The sequence below is a fragment of the Etheostoma spectabile genome, chromosome 17, assembly GCF_008692095.1.
Source record: "Etheostoma spectabile isolate EspeVRDwgs_2016 chromosome 17, UIUC_Espe_1.0, whole genome shotgun sequence".
In the NCBI taxonomy this organism is placed as follows: Eukaryota; Metazoa; Chordata; class Actinopteri; order Perciformes; family Percidae; genus Etheostoma; species Etheostoma spectabile.
This window is the reverse complement of record NC_045749.1, coordinates 10,191,565-10,213,990: the sequence shown is the minus strand read 5'-3', so window position 1 is coordinate 10,213,990 and position 22,426 is coordinate 10,191,565. Positions and strand designations below refer to the sequence as shown.

The following is a 22,426-nucleotide window of genomic DNA, read 5'->3' as shown; positions in this document are numbered from 1 at the left end:
CAGCAGTAAGATGTTATTGCCCCCTTTACATCTAATATGGGTTTCTCCTGTAGTTGAGGAACATATTGTGAGATCTGGAATCCCTTTGCTAGTTGAGAAAACGTGATTGTTCACATTGGTGTCATTTGATTTTGTTTAGTTGAAGGTGTATTTTGTCTTAAGGGTTATCATTAGGTTATTTTTTATTTCCTGTTGATACTCTGCTACATTATCTGCTTTGTCTGTGTTGGAAATTCCCCTTTCATGTGGTGACAATGTGTTGGAGAAATTAATCTTGTTCTCTTAAAGATTACAGTCAAAGGTGTGATGAATCAAATCTCTACTTCCTGCAGCATGAAGAAGAGACCTGAACCTGGTGTTCTCTCCAGACTTTTAGTGAACCTCGTCTTATATGTCATCAGTACCTAAATAATGGTCTTTTAAGATAAGGTAAGTTAAGATAAATCTTTGCTTTCCCTGTGGGGAGATTCAGGTGTGTTAGCAGCAACAGCAGTAAAAACCAAACACAGTTGAAGGACAGGTAAGAATAAGAGCCATGGACATAGCAATATAAATAAAAAACATAAAAAAAAGAAAACAAAATAAAAAAAGAGATAAGATGAATACTAAGAAAAGATGTATACTGAGCTGAGTTAGTGAACTATGTACAGTCCAATAAGTGTACAATAAGTAACAAGAAAATGTATCTGTCACTATATATATATATATATATATATATATAAATGGATATATATGAAGTCTATTAGCCTTTAATAAAATAGTGAGTAGAGTTTCAATATATAAATATAAATATACAGTGAAAATAGTGTTATATACAAATGAAATATGTGTACAGAGATTCCTTCATAACCCACAGCCATGAAGTCAAGCAATACAATCTATCTATTCCATCAGTTCTTGAAATGCAGCACAATGAGTGATGTTTTCTTGTTTACCTGAGGAAAACTGGTGATTTCTTTACAACATGACTGTCAAGATTCACTTTTACAGTGAATCATTAATGTGTACATGTCACATTATCTTGATAAACCTCAAATGATTAAGTTCTTTGTTATGTAACACACTCGCTGTAAACCTAATTTGGGCACCTTTAAAACCACTGCCTTGTTCCAGAGAAACGATGAGCCCTTATGTGGGAAAGCTGTTATCCTTCACATAAACATGAGTGTGCTTCAGCTCAAAAGGGCTACACAAGCCAGTTAACTCCTTTTTTTTTCTTCTCACCATCCTGGAATCTGTTGTAAACGAGCCCCTTTCCGTTAGATTTGGCTTTATTCAAGCTTACACATAGATGTGAGTGGAGCAGCTCCTCCTCTGTTACACTATCCTTGTGGCTATTTGTTTTCCATCATTTGAGCAGATTGGAGTCATGCTCGCTGTGAGTCATGCAGGGTGGGTAGATGTCTCCACAGGGTGTGGTGGGTGAAGGATCCCAGTGGCGCTTGCGGCTGCCAGTGGAGAAATAAAGCATCAATTTAGCTCAAAATTGCATAAATGCAAATGAATGGATAGGGAACTTTTATTATGATCACAGAGAGTTAAAAACAGCTCTTCCACTGTGGGGGGGGGGGGGGGGGGGCTGTAATTCCTAATCTCAGTAAGGCAGGAAAATGGATCCTTCAACAGTTGCACAAACATGCTGATTAGACCTGGGTGCAAAGACCTGGAGGTCAGTTAAAATAACTTTGACAAGTATCTGGAGTCTTGCATGCGTGCTTTTGCACAGTAAATGTTTTGTATGTGTGGTAAAAATACAGTTTGGTTATGTAACAGCACAGTGGCTGAAACCATATAGTCTAAATGTTCTGTTTCAACTTCCAATGTGTGCACCAGATGTGTTCCAGCGGCAACAGGATGGATTTGCTCCACACAATAGATCAGCAGACCCTGAGATGGTTGCCCGCCTGTAATCCATAACAAGAAAAAGAGAGAAAAAAAACCCCTCCCGAATCATACCTTCCTAACTCCTCACCAAAACTTTGCCAGTTTCAAAAAGTGCTGACCAAAGCAGCAACAACAGAAGGAGGAGTTCAACGCTTTTCTTTTTTTCACAGTCAACTGTACGTCTCTTCAGAGGTGAGTCTGGCGAGTTAATTGGTTCCTTCAGGCGCTGTTTTTTTGTATTTTTCTTTTTTAAATTCAACATTTCGTGCCGTATGGTACACCTGCATGCCAAGCTCCAGCGCTGATGGGCGCGGCTCGGACCGGTGCCCAGATCTCTGTTTTGACTTGTCTGGGAAAGTTGAGCTAAAAGACACAAAAGGACCGAGGACTTTAAGAACATCCCACCCCGGCTCGTCAACTTCACAGAAACACATTATCTCTCCCGTGGACGTGACCAGTCAGTCCATCTTGAGAGGAATCGGGATTTGATTGTTTCTTATTCGAACGGGTTGAAGGTATGGATTATGCTTTTTTTTTTTTTAAATAAAATGTATCAAATATAAAGTTGTTGTGTGCTGGATGGTGCGGGGGTTTCTTCCCCAACTGGCTGTTGCATCTCTGCACTGACTAACTGCACTCTGGGAGTTTTTTTTTGCTTTCTAGTTGCAGTTATAGGATACGTATGATGGAATTCTCTGTATTCCCATAAAAAAACTACAATTACTTCTTCCCCCTGTCTGTAAAGCCCAGCTAGGACTTTGGGGATCAGATTTCTTCCGGTGATATCTATAGAATTGGTATGTTAGTGTGTGTTCTCAGGATAGTTTACATGTATTTTTGCTGTGCTATTTGCATCCTTCTAAATATATTACAGGAGCTGTATCACCAGCTTTATGTGACACCAGCCTTTTCAGATCACTTGCTGGCTATTTACAAGCTTTAATGAAAATAAGTAGGAGATGTATTGAGAAATGTTGGTTTCATGAACGTTTTACTTTTTACAGAGCTGGAAGAAAATTTAAAACTTGAATGGTTATTGCACTTTATAGGCTACAAATTATGTTTTCAGTAGCCAAGGCTTTGAGAAAAGAGTGGGGGATATGCCACCTTTTGGAGTATTTCTGCTTTTTTTAATTTAAATCTGATACTAGGGTTTTAAAACTAGTGTTTTTAATACTGATACTAAGTGTTCTGTAAATATAGCACATGCTGTTAAATGTCCTGGCTGACAGGGTGTGGTGAGAGGATGGTCTTTCACATTTTTGCTGTGATCCATTGGCCTCTTTTGTTCTTTTTTTGTTCATCTTCAAAGACACAAAGTGAATCCAAAGTCTATTGAAAACCATTGATAAGGCCTTTATTGTGGTATCCACTATTCACATGACATTTGAACACGTATAGAAAGTTGCCAGTTTTTAAATACAGTAGAGGTGATGTCTTCTACCTGATCTGTCTTGGACTTACTGCAGAATTTCTGTCATTATCAAAGCAGGATGTTTAAGAGAAAACTGAAACAACTAGAATATTACATAGTGTTTTTTAAAATATGATCATGAGACTGATGTGAAGCCATTTCTTTGTCTTGTGAAATTTCAAATTGATGCAGTAAATATCAGATATGAGCACCCAAATGTTTGCTAAGATGTTATTAAAACCACAGTAACAAGGAATTAATAGACTTTTAACAACATTGGCACAGTTGCATGACCGTGGTCAATGTGTTATCATCATCTCAGCAGATAAAATGGGATGGACGAGTTAACGAGAGAGATGGACTTCTCAGGAGGCTTGTCAGGAGAAAAGGGTGAGATTTCTGTATTCATTTATAATGTTTTGAAAACGAGTCCACCAAATAAAGAACATCAGTTAAAGGGTTGGTTCACCCAAAGTCAAAAAAGAACAAAAAAAACAACCTTTTTCACAATTGTTGTAGGTTTATGCACATAGTTTGGGTTTTATTTACAGAGTTTTAGAGATATCTGCCACGCAAACGTCTCCGGCCACGCTAACGTCTCTAGACACGCTAACAAACTGGAAACATGTCTTTAAAAAAAACAACAACACAGAACTCATTGTGGCAAGAGAGATAAAAATAGGATTTCTCAATAGAAAGCTTAATGGCAGATTGGCGTGGTGTAAACTCTGTATTTAAATACCCCAAAACATGTATGCACTTATTTTCTTGGTTGATGGCTTTTGTCTCTCTTTTTCGACGGCTTACTCTCACTAACATCACGGCATGCCTTCACTGGTGTCTGTTTCCATTTCTGTTCCTCGCTCTCAGGGTGTAAGTCATCCTCCAGGTTTTCCTCCAGTAGTCATAACTAAATGTAAAAGGACAGCTCCTCGTGGCCTAATGACTTTTAACACAGAGAAGGATGGGGAGGCTAAGGAACGCCTGATTTTATGTTTGACGCTAACTAAATACATAATCAGGCATTCTGTTGTTCTTTTGTTTTCATGCTACCTAACAAAGAAAGTTAGTTAAGTTTATACATGTATCCCTTTTCAAACGATTTGTTACAAAGTTCTTTACAGAAAGGACAAAAAAGAAGAGTTAAGATAATGTGATTTGGATACAATTGTAAAAACTAAAACAAGTGAGTTTTAAGTTGATTTTCGTGCACTGATTTGGCTTCTCCGGGACTTTGTTGGAAGTTGTTTCAAAGTTGAGGAACAACAGCCGCTAAAGTATGATAACCTTTAGTTTTAATAGCAGTTGACTCTGAAACAAACAGTAGTCCCTAAAAGGGAGGAGGAGGAAGAGGAGGACAGGAGCAAGGAGGCAGCATGAAATTGAAATGGAATTTACATTATCTAACTGTTAAAACTCAACAGGCTGCAGCTGGAGAACAAGACGTCTCCTAGTGGACGAAGGGTGTTATTAGTATTAATTATCAGCACCCACTTCATTATAACCCATGACAAGATTTATGGTACACAGACTTTATTCAAGGAATTCCCCAAACTCTCTTTATATGTAGAAAATAGTTTACCAGCCTCTATTTATCACGAAACTAAAGGGACAGACACATATGTGAATAAGTTCACAGCACGCATGGCCAAGTTGAGATTAAAGATTCCTCATTGACCTTAAAAACAGAAATTGAAAAAAAAAGAGGAAAAATCTGACCACAATGAACCACTTTCTGGAAATTTTCTGGAGCATTCGTGGGGATGGTGTAGCTGTTGTTCCCCATCTCATGATAACAACTACGCAATCTCCATGACAACTGCACCAAAGTCTATCCACAGATGAAAGCCTTTCGATCAGTCTGAAAGTTTAGGGAAAAGTGTGTCTGTAAAAATCAAAGCTGTGACACCCCAGAAAAGACTGACATGTCAGATATAATGTTTGTTTTCGTTTTGTAGTTATTTTGACAATAACTTATTACTAAAACTAAAACAGATACACATGATTACTTCAATATTCAGAGACGTTAGTACCACTTTCTAATCATGTACCTTTTATAAAGGGTTGCAACTAATGGCTTCTTTTTTTTAAAGATTAATTTTGGGTTTTTTTCCCCTTTTATAGTGACAGTGGATGGACATGAAAGGGGGAGAGATATGGGGGGCAAGACTCAGCCAACATGGGGCAAACTCTCTTACTGGGGGAGCTAGAGGCCGCTCCAAAAAATAGTTTTTAAATAATAGCCAATCATTTATGGTACCAATACTTTATAAATCAGTAATAAGCCATTAATAAGACCATTTTTCAGGTTGAGGAAAATCTCTTTGGCTGGTGAGTCATTAATAGTCAAGTGATTCCTAAATGTCTTACTTTCTAATAAGCCATCAAGTCTGCACTGATACATGATAGTAAGACATTAAAGGTGCTCTAAGCAATGCCACACATTTTTTAGGCTACAGCATTTTATGTCACATACTGCAAACATCTCCTTACTAACTGCGAGCTGCCTGTCCCCTGAACACACTGTACAAAAAAAGCTGTCTCTGTAGACAGCCTAGGGGTCTACAAACGCCAACAAAAGCAAACTGTGCCAACCTGCACCACTAAACATAACAAACAGTCTTCCAGCGTTCCAGCCAATAACCAACAAGAAGGATTTGGGGGTGGGGGTTGGGGGATTGGGGGGTTAGTGCACAGAAGGAAGGAAAAGGGAACGGGATGAGGAAGAGGGAGGGGCGAGCTAGCCTAAAAAATACTTTGAACATCAACAAGAACTGCCGTCACCCAACGTTGCTTAAAGCACCTTTAATAAGAAGCTGTAAGTTTAATACAGGTTCTTATAATGGTCATAATAGTAATCCATTAAGTAGGTGCTTGTAATAGTCTTTTTATTACATTAGTTGTAGAAGGTCAGAGGTCCTCTTGATGACTTTTTAGATGAAGAGTTAAAGCAACTGTCCCACTGGAGAGCGACCTGGCAATCTAAACGTTATTGTTATTAATGGCTTATAACTCATCTATAATCCCTTATTAAATGATTGGTTATGCAGGTATTAAGCCATTCATTTATGCATGTAAATTCCGTATTAGAAAGTGCTACTGATACTGAAGTGTTACTACAGCGCCACACTGGTGGTAAATCTGCCAACACTCTATTAATCTAAGTCACATTAATTTGACTCTGGAAGCATGCAAATCATCATGATGCCAGTCATTCAACTGTCCAGTCCACACCTGTAGACAACCCTCAGGATAATACAGCAATCCTTTTCTTTCTTTTTGATGTGCTCAGTTGTGACAGAAACTGTAACCTCCACAACCAGACTGGCTTCTCTACCACCAAGTGAGTGCCTCTTTCTTCCTGTCATGCTTGCTTTAATTATAAACCAAACACATAATACAATAATCATAGCCAAGCAGTTCTAAAGGAAGTACCCAATGAGTAACAGCTTCTCCTTGTTTTGCTTTGTGTCTTCTCGTTGCCAGAGGGAACCAGTGGATCAAATCACAAGAATATGTCCAGCAGTGCTGGGGGGCTGGGCTTGGAGAAGAATGTCTTAACTCAGAACAGCAGTGGAACTTATTTCTCTTCATGTGAGAACAAATTTCCACTCATGGTCCAAAATTGGGAAGTTGCAAGTTTTGAGAGGCTCAATGTTATATTTTTAACCCCCAGTATAAAGAAAGAGAACTTCTAATTTTAATTTAGTTTCACATCACTTGCAATTTTTAAGAGCTTCCAGATACTATTTACTTGACTGGTATACTGGTTACTTTGGAAATTAGGATTTCTGTACACATGTAAGAACATGAAGCTTATAAAATATGATGATTTGTTATAGAGGAAACTGCCCAACAGTATACCTGTACTCAATTAGAGCTGACCCAGTTAGTTAATTAATCAATTAGTCCACTAACAGAAAAGTAACTAAGAGACCGACTTGATGATCAGATGAGTAAAAATGGAAAATATGTAATGGTTTCAGCTTGTCAAATGTGAGGATTTGATGAATTCTTCCTTGTAATTATTATTTATTTATTATTATTATTATTATTAGGCCTATTTGTCCATAGTAAAAAGAGGGAAAAAACAATGTGAATGTGTCAGAAGTTTTACAAGCCCAACAATCAATCATTGATAAATTGAGAAAATATCATAAAATAATTAGATGCAGCTATATATATAAATTAGTTTTAAAATAGCTATACATCAACCAACTTCAACATTAAATTGTGGCTTGCACATTAACACATGAGTAATAATAATCTAATAATATAATCTTTAACAAAACCACATGGGCAATTTTTCTGCATTGCATACTTTACCTTTGATACTTTAAGTACATTGTTCTGATGTTCTTGTTTGGAATTTTACCCGTGATGGAGTATTTTTAAAGTGTGGTATTAGTACTTGTACTTAAGTTAAGGAACCAAATACTTCCTCTACTTCCCGTAGCTTCCTAGGGAGAAACTAAAACTGTAAATTCTTCCGAGGTTTCCTGCGAAGAGCTGTGTAATTTGGTACCAATTAAAAGGAACGTGGACAAAACCTATAGGCAAGGCAAGGCAAGGCAGCTTTATTTGTATAACACATTTCAGCAGCAGGGCAATTCAAAGTGCTTTACATAAAATCAGTTAAACAGATAAAACACAAGTACAAACAGTTAAAAATCATTAGCATTAAAAAACGATAAAACACATGAATAGACAGTTAAAAACAGAATAGAAACATTACGACACATAAAACACAAGAATAAAAGTTACAGTGCAGCATAAGAAATTTAAAGAAAAGAGCAGTCATTTAAAGAAAGGCTGCATCAAAAAGAAAGGTCTTCAGCCTTGATTTAAAAGAACTGAGAGTAGCAGCGGATCTGCAGGTTTCTGGAAGTTTGTTCCAGATATGAGGAGCATAGAAACTGAAAGCTGCTTCACCCTGTTTAGTTCTGACTCTGGGGACAGAAAGCAGACCTGTCCCAGATGACCTGAGAGGTCTGGGTGGTTCGTAGTGTAGCAGCAGATCAGAAATGTATTTTGGACCTAAACCGTTAAGTGATTTATAAACTAGCAAAAGTACTTTGAAATTAATTATTTGAGACACAGGAAGCCAGTGTAAAGACTTCAGAACTGGAGTGATGTGATCCAGTCTCTTGGTCTTAGTGAGGACTCGTGCAGCAGCATTCTGAATCAGCTGCAGCTGTCTGATTGATTTTTTAGGGAGACCTGTAAAGACACCGTTACAGTAGTCAAGTCTACTGAAGATGAAAGCATGGAGCAGTTTTTCCAAGTCCTATTGACACATAAGTCCTTTAACTCTTGATATATTCTTAAGGTGATGGTAGGCTGACTTTGTATTTGTCTTAATGTGGCTGTTAAAGTTCAGGTCTGAGTCTATGACTACACCAAGATTTCTGGCTTTGTCTCTTGTTTTTAACATTGTTGTTTGAAGTTGAGCGCAGACTTTTAATTGTTCCTCTTTTGCTCCAAAAACAACCACCTCGGTTTTTCCTTCATTTAATTTCAGAAAGTTCTGGCACATCCAGCCGTTAATTTGTTTGATGCACTTAGTCAGTTTTTGTGCTGGACTATAGTTCCCTGGCGATAAAGTTATGTAAATTTGTGTATCGTCCGCATAACTATGTTAACTTATTTTGTTGTTCTCCATAATCTGGGCCAGTGGGAGCATGTAGATGTTAAACAGAAGAGGCCCCAGAATAGAGCCTTGGGGAACTCCGCACGTCAGTCAGTGCACAGCCGGTCAGCAGATAATGCAAAAGTGTTAAGGGTAAAGCTCAACATATGTGGAGAGTTAAGTTTCAACTTATTAAACACAAATACATTTTGTTGATCTTTTCAGGAAATTCATGAGAAAACTATTAGCAAATAACAGTGAAATAAAGTGCTTTGTATACTGTTTGTTAATTTAATGCACGATACATCATATGTTTTGTTTTGTCTGAAACAGCAGGAAAAAGTAAACACAGCTGTCAAATAAATGTAGTGCATTAAAAGGTACGGCGTTTCCCTCTGAAATGTAATGGAGTAGAAGTATAAAGTAGCATGAACCGGAATAAACATGTTTGTGTGGAGATGATCCAGTTGCAGGAAATCTAAAAGAACTTGCTTGCATCATCCCTCTAGCCTCTGTAGGTGTGAACACCAGCAGCTTCAGCTCCTCCTCTGGAGTTTACCTAGGAGGAGACTCCTCGGGAAGAGGTGATGGAGGGGGCATCTACATAGACGGAGAAGGGTACGGAAGCGGAGGAGGGGGAGGAGGAGGAGGAGGAGGAGGAGGCGGCGGCGGCAGAGGCAACAGCAGTTATCTCGTGAGCTCGGTGTCAAAGGTCAGGTCCAGCTCGTCGGGTGGTGCCAGGAGAGCGCAGACTGCTGGCTCATCGGGAGGCCTGTCGCCAGCTTTCCGGGAAAGGAAGAACATATCCAGCCGCTCAGAAGGTTATGATGGTGAGATCCTGTTAATCAAACAAGTTGTTATCAAGGGCGCCTGAAACAGAAGCTTTAAAAGTGAAGGAAGCTGTCGTGCATGAGGGTGCTGTTAATATCTCTACTGCCTTTGTGTTTTCTTTTCTAGGAAGTTCGAGTGGTAATTCCTCTCCGGAGTTTACACGCAAAGATTATGGAATCTATTGTAAGGGAGAGTGACAACTATGTGGGATTAAATACTTTCTGATTGCAATATTTTTACAGCTTTATCCTCGTATGTCTGTGTGTGTGTTTATGCTTTTTTCTGTCTGTTTTCTTACCAGGCGCCAACACCACGAGGGGGAGGAGTGAAAGCAGAGGTAATTCATTGTATCTGAACCGTCTGACTCTGAATTGTACTGGCTTACTTTTTTATTGAATCATGATTTCTTTTGTCCATTGTGTGTGTGTGTATGTGTGTGTGTGTGTCCTTTTTTTCAGAGAGTGAGATCAGAGCCAGATTGCAAAGTGCCTCTCCCACTGCCGGCAGATGTAAGACCATTTGAGACACAGTGATCCATTTGCTGAACGTTATGCAATTCCTCATAAAGTAACAAAGCATCTTTTATTTGAGTGTGTTTATTAACCCATGGACAGAGAGAGATTTCACTGCAGGGTTACTTTAGAGCAGTATGTTTTTTGAATTATGTTTATGTCTAATGCTTTGGCTCATCAAAGGACATTCCTTCTCTTCCACCTCTCACATGAATGGTAACCCTCATAAAATCTCAATTAGTAACACATGTGCAGTTCCCCCTGACAGAAGGTGTGCAGTACAGCAGCACAAAGAAAAGCGTGAGAATCAAATTAAGGGGATCATGGGTTTGTTTGCATTGTGTTCTTGTGGGGAAGAAGTGAAAAGGCAGATTTGTGGTGGCAACAATGGCAGAAATGAGTCACTGTTTGCAGCACCACCCAATTGAAACAAAACAGTTGAGAGTCAGAGTTTTACAGACGCCGGTCGCTCCCTCTGCTGACTAGAGTGCATAACTGCTATTATTTAACCCGCATTTTTTACCAGTTAGTCATTCTCTGCCACTTTCACCCCACCTCAGCCTCTTTCAAGAGTGGTGGAAGACACATTTAGTATTTTTACTTTAGTAGAAATAGCAATCCAACAGCATAATGTATTTAAGTACAATTTTCTTATGCTACTTTACACTTCAAGTTCACTACATTTCAGGGGAAATGTTGTACTTTTACTCCACTTGTTTATAACAGTTACTTTTTAGATTTTGCACACAAAACACACAATTAGGTCATAGAATATGATGCATTGATTGACCTACCCAGGAGTATATGAATTAATAAAAAATGATTCCCACCTCCACCAGCTACAATATTAAAGGTAATAATAATCCATTAATCAAATATAACACAGTTGTTATGGTTCTACTTTTTACTTTTAAGATTGAAGCACATTTTTCCGCTCATACTTTTGTAATTCTACATGAGTATAATGACTTTTACTTTTAATGTTTGCTACTTTTGCTTAAGTAAAAATTCTCAATACTTCCTCACCCACTGGTGAAAAAATACTTCATTACAAGAGCTTAAAATGAAAGTTTTACAAACTTTCTATGTGTTACACTGTTTTCTTTCCAGCCTGAGGGTTTTTCTTAATTTCACTGCTTAAGTAGTTACGGCTCTAGAAAATGTAGTAGAGTAGAAGTAGCATGGAAATTAGAAGTATCTTTTTTTACCAAAGTACAGTACTTAACTTATGGTACACTCCAACACTGACTTTCAGACTCTTAGATATTGTAGTACTGTATTTGGTAAGCATTGTTTGTGCGACTGTGGTTTTGCAGGGACGGAGCTGGATGACGTGAAGAAGCTGCTGAAGGGACGCTCCTGCAGTGTCAGCCCCACTCGCTCCTCCAACGCCTCCATCACACTGCCTGTCCCTAAAAAGGCCAGCGTTAAAACCCAGACCATGACCTCTGTGACCTCTCAGTCGGGTATATACCCCCACCAGAGTTGCACACTTGCACATACTTTACATGCACAGACTCTTTGTCTCCTTCCTAAAGCCTTGTGGTTTAAAATGGCCTCTTGTGTATTAGCATTACATTTAGGTGACAGGTTTCCCGAAAGATAAATGTGTTTCAAACCCAGATGTTTAAAATGACATACAGTATCTCCTTTCTCATCATGGACAACAACACTGAAGGAATACATGTCACTGTGTTGTTATGCATGAAAGGAAGAGACACTTACAACTTTGTCTTTTCTCCACTGCAGGTTCAACTTCATTTGGCTCTGGTGTGAGATCAGGCGGGTTCCACACCATTGAAACATCAGGCCTGTATGATACTGCACTGACATCTGGGCAGTTTGATACTGGTGTCAAATCAGGCCAGTATGATGCTGGTGTCAAATCAGCCCAGTTTGATACTGGTGTCAAATCAGGCCAATATGATTTCACTCTGAATTCAGGCCAATATGATACTGGTGTGAGATCAGCCCAGTATGATACTGGTGTGAGATCAGCCCAGTATGATACTGGTGTGAGATCAGCTCAGTATGATACTGGTGTGAGATCCGCTCAGTATGATACCAGTGTAAAATCAGCTCAGTATGATACTGGTGTGAGATCAGCTCAGTATGATACCAGTGTAAAATCAGCTCAGTATGATACTGGTGTGAGATCAGCTCAGTATGATACTGGTGTGAGATCAGGCCAGTATGACACGCTGGACGCTACACTTCCTACTTTCTCTTGGTCCACTTCCACGCTGCCCTCCCCCTCCACTACGGTTATTGCTGGCAACACCAGCGGATACGCGTACCAGACCGGCACCAACAACATGGCGGGAGGATCGTCACCGCTCAGTCTCACCTCACCCTCGTCCCTGTCAGGTGAGACTAAACATCCCTTGAACATTACCTGGTACCTGCAGGGGAAATGTGGTCTTATGTGTAATGTAGTCAGGAATTGTTTTGCTGATGGTTTTGTCTCTACTAGTTATATTATGTACCGTTTGTAGACACAGTTAGACATAAACAAACATGCAAATGAGCAAACAAGCACACGTCCCTGAGTTACTATTACTTTTTATAGTCTGTTTAATTTAAATTCATATTGTATTTTTTGTATGTCTATGGTTTGTTCCTTTTTTTTCTTGTTCAATGAATATTTGTAGTCATGTATGTTTTGTATGTTTGTATGTGTTTGTTTGTATGGATGTGTGTGTGTGTGTGTGTGTGTGTGTGTGTGTGTGGTGTGTGTGTGTGTTAGTGTTAACTTTGCTCTCTATATGGGCCAAAGCAGCATTTTATGTTTAATTTTAATTAATCAAATCAAACCCTGCATGTCTATTTACAGTTTACGGCTTTCAGAATAATTTGGCTCCCACCTCTCCCAGTGTGCTCACCACCAGTGGAGGCAACGTAAATGCTCTCCTAGGAGGTACGGCAACATGTTCTCCAACAGTTCCCACAATATCTTGGCACTAAGAAATATATTGCACCCAATAATACAAAATAGTACCTTTCTTACGTGAGTGTTTATCACTGTGTGTTTGCACTTACAGGTTATGGCGTTCAGAAGAATTTGTCAAATGGTGGCGGTGTCGTCATCGGCAGCAGTGGAGTCTCTACAAGTAAGTCCACAAATGATTTTAGCCTATAATCTGATAAAGCAATCACAGTTCTCAAACTTTAGTATGTCACATTAATGGACGTCTGTTACATTCAAACCATTGCCAAATGAGTTGCTACAAAGCTAATTAAGCTCCTCACAATTGTGTGTATTTCTCAATATGGCTATGTTCAGAATATTGTATTGTCTGGTGACTTTCCCGCGCAGAAGCTAGAGTGAAGATAATTACCTTTTCTGAAGAATCTATCATATTTTTTAATCCTCCGTGTCGTTCTTGGCTACTAGCAACTGCGTGGAGGAGGGGTGGGGGCACGTGCATGACAAGGAAGGCTGGGTCATGTGGACGTGCCAACAGTTTTGTTGTCATTACTTAGAATTTGTCACGGGGGCGAGAGAAACCATAGCATTAACAATTTCGGACTATGTTTTTTTGTTGTTGTCAGCCACTAGATCCCAAACTGATGATTCACATAAGAAAGACTATAAGTACCTGATCTCTGAAAAGGAGAACGCTCCAGCCAAGAGGGAAGCAGAAATGCTGATTTTGGCTAAAGACAGCGGGAAGCAGTTCACCAGCAGCAGCAGCATGCAGATGGGAGGAGGTGAGTCAGCTACTCACAGTACGGCCTCCTTCCAAAGAAACAGTGAATTTTCTCTCACCTTACGAGGGTTTCTCAACATTTTCTGCACCCAATTTTCCCATGACCTCAACAGGTTGTAAAGCATACTTATGCAGTATACAACTATACTGTTTTACTGTACTGTTGAACTGTACTATCACCTATATCAGTATTTATCTGTTTACTTCTTCCTAGTCTTAGGGACAGAAAATAAGATATTTTCAAATGTTTTCTTCTCTCTATCTTTCATCTTCCATTTCTTTTTTAATTCAAGATATTTGCTTAGTTACGTACTTAGTTATTTTCCTTTTATTCCTATACAGCTCTCAAAGAGCTTTGTTTTTACAAAAGTAGGGTTTCAAAAAAGTAGTTCTAACTTTACAGGGTCGCTATCAGGAGATTCAATGAAGAAAGAGAAGCTTATTTCAAGCTACAGTGAGAAGGCGCAACTGAAGACAGAGACAGGCAACTCTTACTGTGAGTGTTCATGAAAAACATCTCTTAAATATGAAAACTACTAAAACTACTTCTATTATAGACACAAAATATGTGAGCTTTGTTAATTTCTTCATCAGATGGATCATCTGGAGTGGTAATGAAGGACAAAGCCACCTATGCAGGTAATTGTGATTGCATGTATTTTGATGTTTACATTAATGACAATTATTTTAATGTTCTTTTTACTCTCCGTCTTTAGAGATTCACAGAGACAGCGGCATCTTTGGAGGTGGAGGACTGTGCTGCTGCTCCGACTCGTGTTGCTCCTGGTGGAAATGGCTGCTGGGACTTCTCCTCCTCTCCCTGCTTCTGCTGGGACTCCTTTTTGGGCTCATTGCACTCGGTGAGGCTGACTTAAACATCATTATGACTTTTAATAGGGAACAATCAAAAATCTCCCCAAAGATAAAACCTTTGGAGTCATGGGAAACTTTCTGGTGCTGCTCTGCAATGAAGCGCCCTGGGAGTGACTGTTTTTGAACCAATAAAATGTGTGTTTCGGCTTTTACAGGCTGGTGAGCATTATTTCACAGTGCTGCTAAGAACTGTGAGACACTAAATGTAATCCGCTCCCTGGAAATTTGATCTGTGGGTACTGTCCCACTGCCACAAGGTCGGTCTGGTATTCATTGTCAGTGGAACAGCTCCAGAAATTGTTGCTTGATGACATCAGAGACTGCAGTTTTGTTTTCCTGCAGCAGCAGAGTTGTTGATCTGGATTTTTCCTGATAGAAATGTGATAAAAAAGAGAACCTGGATTGTTGCAAATGTTAGCAACTTGCATGTAAGCATGTGCAAAAACATTCATCCATTCAACATTCATGGGTACATTGCAAACAGGAAATGATAAAAGCTAATTTGGCAGGTCGTTCATCCCACCCGCTGTCAGCCTCTACAACACCTGCACTACCTGATATTGTTGTAGTTTCTGTTCCTGTGTTTCATTTACTCCACACACTCTGTATATCTTTATAATCTGTATTTATATTTTTTCCATTACAAGTACTTACTTTTTCCATATTATTTATGGTCACAGGTAAATATAATTTATATTATGGTTACCTACTTTTGCTATATTATTTTAATTACATATTCAATTTAATTTTAACGTCGCTCATTTGCACTGCAATATTGTTTTTTGTACTACTGTATGGCAACCGCACTTTACAAAACCTTTATTTGACGCCACTTTACATTCAGCCTACCTTCTGCTCATTGTCTGTTGTTTGCTTGTTCGTTGTGTGTGTGTTTGTTTGTTTTGCTTTTATTGTAGAAAATGCTGCTGTAATAAGGGAATTTCCCCGCTGTGGGATGAATAAAGTTTAATCTAATCTAATCTAATACGAGTAATGGTGCCAGTTTTCCAAAATGTTAACAAACATAAGCTAAAAACTGGGACATCAAGTTCTAGTCCACAGCTAACTGACTCCATGTCTACATACTTCCTGTTGGGCAGTGTCTTAAATTTCAGGGGGACTCCACACTGTCAGACTTTAAAAATCCCTCCTTTATATTTTTAGCTAATGATATTTTGGCAGAGTGTGGTGGCTGGCCTGCCATCAGGGGGATCAAAGAGCATAGATGACCCCAGATGATTGAGGGAGGCTTTATAAGGGTGGTAGTGAACTACAATCTAACTAAAGTTTACACACTGAAGTTAACATCAACATGAAAATAATGACAAATGTTTTGGAGTCAGACAATGTTGTTTTTAGGGGATTGTTGTTATTTTGATTAATTCTATAGTACAGTATTATTAAGTATACACTGTATATAAAATGTACTTGGGTTGCCCAACCAAATACATCCCAGTCCTATTCTAAAGATAGATTTTTCATATTGATTATTTCAAATGTACTTTTTACAGTCTGCTATGAAATTCATTTGATTTGAAAAGTCAGTCAGAAAGGTGCTTTCAGGTTCAGAATTGTGTGTTTCTATTACAAAACTCTGATGTCCCTTCCTCAGCTGAGGACGTAAGAAAGCTGAAGAATCGAGTGACAACGCTGGAGACCAAGTCCTCAGTGGCTTCTGCCCATACCAGCCGGCTGTCAGGTTCTGACAACGACATCCACAACTTTGGAGCCGCTGGAGGTGGAGGGACCTCCCACACTGACAACACGCTACTCCTGGGCCCTGGAGGTGCAGGCTCTGACTCCAAAACACAAATCGGGATTGCAGCTGGTGGGGGCGGCTCCACTGGCGGAAATGGCATTGATTTCGTCACTGGAGGTGGTTCTGCTGGCACCAGTGGGTCCACCGGGGAAGGTGCTGGTGGTGCCGGTACCGGTTTTAGTGGCAGTGCCGGTGATACTAGTCGTGCCAGTGGTACTGGTGGTGCCAGTGGTACTGGTGGTGCCGTTGGTACTGGTGGTGCCGTTGGTACTGGTGATGCTGGTGGTGCCGGTGGTACTGGTGGTACCAGCTTCAGTGGTGGCACTGGCCAAGGATCCGTTTTTAGCGGAGGATACATAGACGCTGCCGCTCTTCAGATTCGGATCCAACAGATGTTAAGAACTGAAATGCAATCACAGTCATACAGAGGTAGGCTAATGCACACAAATATACTGACTGCACACACACACTCACCCACACACACACACACCTACACACACCTACACACACACACAAACACACACACACACACACACACACACACACACACACACACACACACACACACACACACACACACACACATACACACACACACACACTGCATGTTCATTGAACTTTTTTTTTCTGTCTCAGCTTTTCTAGCATCGTCAGTGCAGGGAGAGAGAGGGCTGCCTGGACCTAAAGGTGAAATTCAAATATTATTCTTTTCATAAAATCTAAGCATTTTCTTTTTTAAGTTAATCAACAGGAATTGTGTTTAATGTATACTCATTTATTTATATTTGTTATTCTTTTCAGGGGACCCTGGATCTAAAGGTCAAGGAGAAATTCATTACTGCTAGAAATCTTTTTATTTTTCACCTGTAATACATTTCGGTATGTTTGTCAGCCACTTTGCACTTTCATCATAATCACACGTATGTTTTAACTTATCACAGGAGATTCTGGAATCCCTGGACTTCAAGGTGAGAAATGATGGCTTTTATTTTCATTGAGTCATTACCAATATTTGAGATTTTCTCAGGACTATTTTCTTCCATTGAAGTGTAATTTTACTGACTGTGACCTTTGAGCTCAGGGGCTCCGGGATATGCAGGACCTGAGGGTCCAAAAGGACAGAAAGGAAGCCAAGGTACAGAGAACCCTTCAGTTTAAATTACTTGATGCAAGTAAACTGCTTAGCCTATTAACAGTGAGACATTTTATAAATATGTAAAATATCAGGTGATCATGGACTGGATGGCGTCAGGGGTCGCGATGGCCCGCCTGGCCCCAGAGGTGAGGCAGGACCTCCAGGCTTTGGAACGAAAGGTGACAGAGGTAGGATTTATATTCCCAGCAGTAACACAACCTTTGCAGGGTTTTCCCTGCCATTATAAGTCTCAGGTGCAGCACCTGAGCCGTTTTTGTCAGCATCTAAGACGAATGAATGTGAAGCGAGGCAAAACAAAACGTGAAAAAAGGCATCAAACTAACTAAAAGACTTTTCTCAGATCTAGTGATTGTAGTTAGACTTCTTTAGCTAATTTTGTCTTTGAGCATTTTGAATGTTATTGATTTATTATCTGCTCTAGCTTTTCCAAAGTTTTAGACACAGATATGGTAATAATAATGGTCTAAAATTATTATTTAAAAAAAAAAAAAAAACACATTTTCTTGAGGAAAGACCCCTAAACCTCTCTGCCAAATATGCACACCTTAGTCCTCGATGAACCCAAGCAAAACACTACTTTGTGTGTATTAGTGCTACTTATAACAACACAACTAAGTCTATCTTAAAGGTGTCACTACGGGATCTCACGTGTTTGGTTTGTGCAGGTGCTCCTGGGGATCCTGGGCCTGCCGGCCCGGCTGGACCAAAGGGTGAGATCATTGAACATTGTGTGTTTTACTATCAGAATACCTTTGGTTTTACTTGCAGACAAAATGTGCCTCTGTAACAGTTTGTTTCCTAATGGTGTATGAACTACAAACGGCACCAGGTGGCAGCATAGAGTCAGTTTGTTCAGTGAAAAGCAAACAAGAACTACCTTGACTATAAACATACAGCAATTAATAATAATAATAATAATAATAATGAATGATAATCTAGTTCTTAGAAAACCATACCACAGACGTTTGTGCACATGTGGGGTGTGTTCAATGTGACAATTTTTTTCACTTCCATAAATTACAAGCACCAACAGCATTAATTCAATGTTTCACTAGCACCAACGCTTTGCAAAAATATGTTCTGTGTCTCTCCTCATGAGTAAAACTCTCTAACTGCTGCTAATTATTCTACCCGTCCTTTTGTTCTGTTTATAATAAGAAAGTAACCCATTAAAACATCCGATTTAGAAAGAAAAGCACTCAAAAAGTTCTGCTTAGGTCTGTCTTTTAAGCTAATGAAGCATTTATGTATGCATGTTTCACGTACACATTACCTAGGGATATATGCAAAACAATCGCATAATATATCTCTCCTGTCTTTTCTGATGCATTACTGTAAATGTTAATTGGGCTTCACTGTATTAAGAACACATCTTTAGTTCTATTTTTATGTATTGTTCTTTTTTTAAATTGTGTTTTTATTTTTACATTTTTCTCTTGTTCTACTGTATTACAATTATTAATCCGTTTGCCAATTAGAGTTCTCGCTGTATAGCACTATGAACAAAATATATAACCGATTTGATTTAATTAATACCAACAAAATACAAAGAAGAAAGAAAAAGTGTGATTTCTCGGCAACTTTTAGGATAATTCAACTTTTGTAAAACCTTCTTTATTCCAATTTTAGTTACTACATTCTTTAATTGCTGTTCCTGTCAACAGTGTTTTTCCTTTCTAATAATTATTAATTTATGTTTTAGGCACAGCTGGAATTCCTGGACTTTCTGGAGTACCGGGTCAGTTTCTCCCTGCTATCATTCATGACGAGCATTACAGTGACTCCAGAAACACCCGCTGAGTTGAATTTGTATCTCAAATGTATCAACTGAAAATATCATTAGCACGGCTGTGACTTAATCCCTGCCATTTTACATGAGGTGTTTTGTTAAACTGTAGGTCAACCAGGTGCTCAGGGTTTCCGTGGCGAGACAGGTCAACCTGGGCCCAAAGGTAGGTCACTGCCTGTTCAACACTTTAAATACACTGAGATGTAGTATAATTAGTTTATTTTATACACTGTACTATAATGTTGCTCACAGTCACTCTTCTCACTATGCAGGTGACAGAGGGCTTGCTGGATTCCAAGGACTTAAAGGTTTCTTGTAATTACATTAAGTTTTTATAAGACTCTTCCCTTTTGCAGTGAACGTTTTTAACTGTAACTTTATCCATGTTTATTTTAGGTGAAACTGGTGACCCAGGTCTCAAAGGAGTGAAAGGTCAGTACAGCTTTATGAATTTAACGGTATTTGAATCTATCAATTTAGCATCTTATGTTCTCTGTGCAGTTTCATAATCCAGATGTCCCACTCCTCAGGTGATCCTGGTTTACCAGGTCTGCAAGGGCCAGCTGGAGAGAGAGGAATCAAAGGGTCAATGGGTGAGTCAAAGGACTAGCCTCAGATAAGGTATTCATTCTCAGACTCTCAGATTATAGTATGTGCTCCTGAACCATAAAAAAAACCCTGTTTGACATTTCTGGCCAAGAGTTAGATGAGAATTTCAATACCAATCTAATGTCTGCCTGCAGCTGCTTAGCTTATTTAAGCCTACTGAAAACAGGGGGAAATAGCTAGCCTGGCTATGCCCAATAACAACAAAATTCTCTAAAGTTCACTGTTTAAGATACCTTCCTGGAGTCTCTGCTGGTTGCATGGAAACTGCTTAAAATATTGAACTATTACTTTAAATGAAAGCCAATCAAAAAAGCCAAAGCATACTCAAAGATCCATCTCACCCTGGCCACTGTCTGTTTGAACTGCTGCCCTCGGGCAGGACAATTATCCATGAGCCATTATTGAGTTTAATGCCACTTGAGTTTTAAGTTTAAGAATGATGTCTTGTTTGTGTGGTATGCCTGCGTTTTGTGTATAAACTTTCTTTTTTAACAAAAAACCTACCTCTTTATACTATATATATATATTTTATAGTGACTTTATAGACTCTTTCATATACTGGATATACACATATACATATATTTATCTATTTACCTGCTTTGCACTTTGGCTAATGTTCTGCACTGAAAGAACTACATTCAATTTTGTTGTACATGTACAATGACAAAAAAAGACTATACTATTCTTCTCTTAATGTGACTTGATTGCAATAAATGTGACAAAATTGTTTACCCATTCAACAAAATGGAAGAAGCACTTAATAATATTGTTTAATCAACATTATTGTCTTTTTTTAATTTTAAACATGAGTTGTATTAACTATTAAGAATTAAAGATAAAAAGCATAAAAATTCAACTTTATCGCTCACTTATCTTTCACTTCTGAACAACTTTACAGGCAGGAACAAGAGTATTAAATAAATAAAATCACCTCCCACCAGGGGGCAGCAGAGAGGAGCCTGCTCATAAAGCCTCTTGTTCATTTAGGGAGGAGATCTTCAACAGGGGGTCCGGGACCCCTGGGGGGTCCTCATAGTCACTGCAGGAGGGCATCGAAATTATTGTTAATATTTGAAAGTTTTTTCCAAAATTAAATGTCTTAACATGAATCTGACACATTATTGGCATATATAAATCCCCACTGATGATCGGCTTACCGGCCTATGGTTAAGGTAGTCACTAAGATCCACAGATACACTTTGTCATAAGGATTCAATGTGCCACATGTATGTTTAACATTAAAATATGATTTAGAAAATCATGCTGACCATTTATTAATAGCTTAGTATTCTATGCCCTGAAAAGGTATGTGTAAAGACTTTAGGCCACCATACACCTTATTGTAGGAACAGTTTAATATGCAACTTCATTTTATACGATATATGTAGTGGGGGGACCCTGCTCTGTCTTTCAGTTAGGGGTCCTTGGTTTGAAAAATGATGAAGAAGCCTGATTTAAGGAATAACAATTGCTGGAACAAAAACAGCTGGCTATACAACACACGTTTGTTGTTTAAAGTGAGTTATTGATTGATATTCAGTATGATATTTGTTTGTTTTTACATCATCAGGGTTGTCTGGAGTCGATGGATTGACAGGATCAAAAGGTAGAATGAATCATTATATAAGCATTACAGATACAGCTATTTAAATATAATTTTGATGTGTACAAGAATATAACATGACATGAGTGAAATAAGGCTTTTCGTTCCTGAACATTTAGTATTTTAAAGACAAAAAAAATCCACAATTCCTCATAAATGATACATTTCTTTGACCCTCAGGTGACCAAGGAAATCCCGGGCCCCCTGGACTCAGAGGTCCTGCTGGACCTCCTGGAGATGCTGGACTTCCAGGTAAGCGGAGCCTGATGTCACTCTTATAAAACTGGATCCTCAACTATGTTAGCATTATCATTTGTGGATGAATATCATGATATGATATCACATATGACATGTTCATAATATCTCCCCTTCTGTAGGAACACCTGGGCTTCAAGGACCACCAGGTACGACTCTACTATTAATACAACACACATTGTAACTTCATTATTATTTATGTGGCATTTTATTATTAATTATCTTTGCTTTAAATGCTCTCAATACTTAAAATGTACTTGCGTCTTGCTTATAGGGATACCAGGGAATCCAGGACGACCAGGCTCTAGAGGTACAGCTAGATGGAGGGCCATCTGCTGCAGAAAGTGCATGCTCACTAAAATACCACATGCTTTGTACTATTACTCTGTGTATCTGATGTAG

The 22,426-nt window shown here is 38.9% G+C and overlaps 1 protein-coding gene across 11 annotated transcripts in view; it reads left to right on the top strand.

Annotated features, from left to right (window-relative positions):
• Positions 1-1,995: 1,995 nt before the first annotated feature.
• Positions 1,996-22,426, top strand: part of col17a1b (collagen, type XVII, alpha 1b) — a 31,905-nt gene continuing 11,474 nt past the window's right edge. For 4 of the 11 annotated variants that reach the window (XM_032541879.1, XM_032541873.1, XM_032541878.1 and 1 more), the window contains exons 1-32: positions 1,996-2,399; positions 3,621-3,688; positions 6,591-6,641; positions 6,785-6,892; positions 9,437-9,757; positions 9,885-9,941; positions 10,060-10,095; positions 10,217-10,267; positions 11,587-11,736; positions 12,020-12,637; positions 13,104-13,187; positions 13,312-13,380; positions 13,823-13,981; positions 14,384-14,476; positions 14,575-14,619; positions 14,697-14,840; positions 16,466-17,041; positions 17,249-17,299; positions 17,414-17,431; positions 17,554-17,580; positions 17,694-17,747; positions 17,840-17,935; positions 18,434-18,478; positions 19,471-19,506; positions 19,667-19,720; positions 19,830-19,865; positions 19,954-19,989; positions 20,088-20,150; positions 21,737-21,772; positions 21,950-22,021; positions 22,147-22,173; positions 22,299-22,334. In XM_032541879.1, coding sequence (XP_032397770.1) covers positions 3,634-3,688; positions 6,591-6,641; positions 6,785-6,892; positions 9,437-9,757; positions 9,885-9,941; positions 10,060-10,095; positions 10,217-10,267; positions 11,587-11,736; positions 12,020-12,637; positions 13,104-13,187; positions 13,312-13,380; positions 13,823-13,981; positions 14,384-14,476; positions 14,575-14,619; positions 14,697-14,840; positions 16,466-17,041; positions 17,249-17,299; positions 17,414-17,431; positions 17,554-17,580; positions 17,694-17,747; positions 17,840-17,935; positions 18,434-18,478; positions 19,471-19,506; positions 19,667-19,720; positions 19,830-19,865; positions 19,954-19,989; positions 20,088-20,150; positions 21,737-21,772; positions 21,950-22,021; positions 22,147-22,173; positions 22,299-22,334 — 3,304 coding nt within the window. In that variant the 5' untranslated portion in view covers positions 1,996-2,399; positions 3,621-3,633. The remainder of the gene's footprint in view (positions 2,400-3,620; positions 3,689-6,590; positions 6,642-6,784; positions 6,893-9,436; positions 9,758-9,884; positions 9,942-10,059; positions 10,096-10,216; positions 10,268-11,586; positions 11,737-12,019; positions 12,638-13,103; positions 13,188-13,311; positions 13,381-13,822; positions 13,982-14,383; positions 14,477-14,574; positions 14,620-14,696; positions 14,841-16,465; positions 17,042-17,248; positions 17,300-17,413; positions 17,432-17,553; positions 17,581-17,693; positions 17,748-17,839; positions 17,936-18,433; positions 18,479-19,470; positions 19,507-19,666; positions 19,721-19,829; positions 19,866-19,953; positions 19,990-20,087; positions 20,151-21,736; positions 21,773-21,949; positions 22,022-22,146; positions 22,174-22,298; positions 22,335-22,426) is intronic. The other 7 variants (XM_032541876.1, XM_032541872.1, XM_032541877.1 and 4 more) reach the window with 6 other exon arrangements.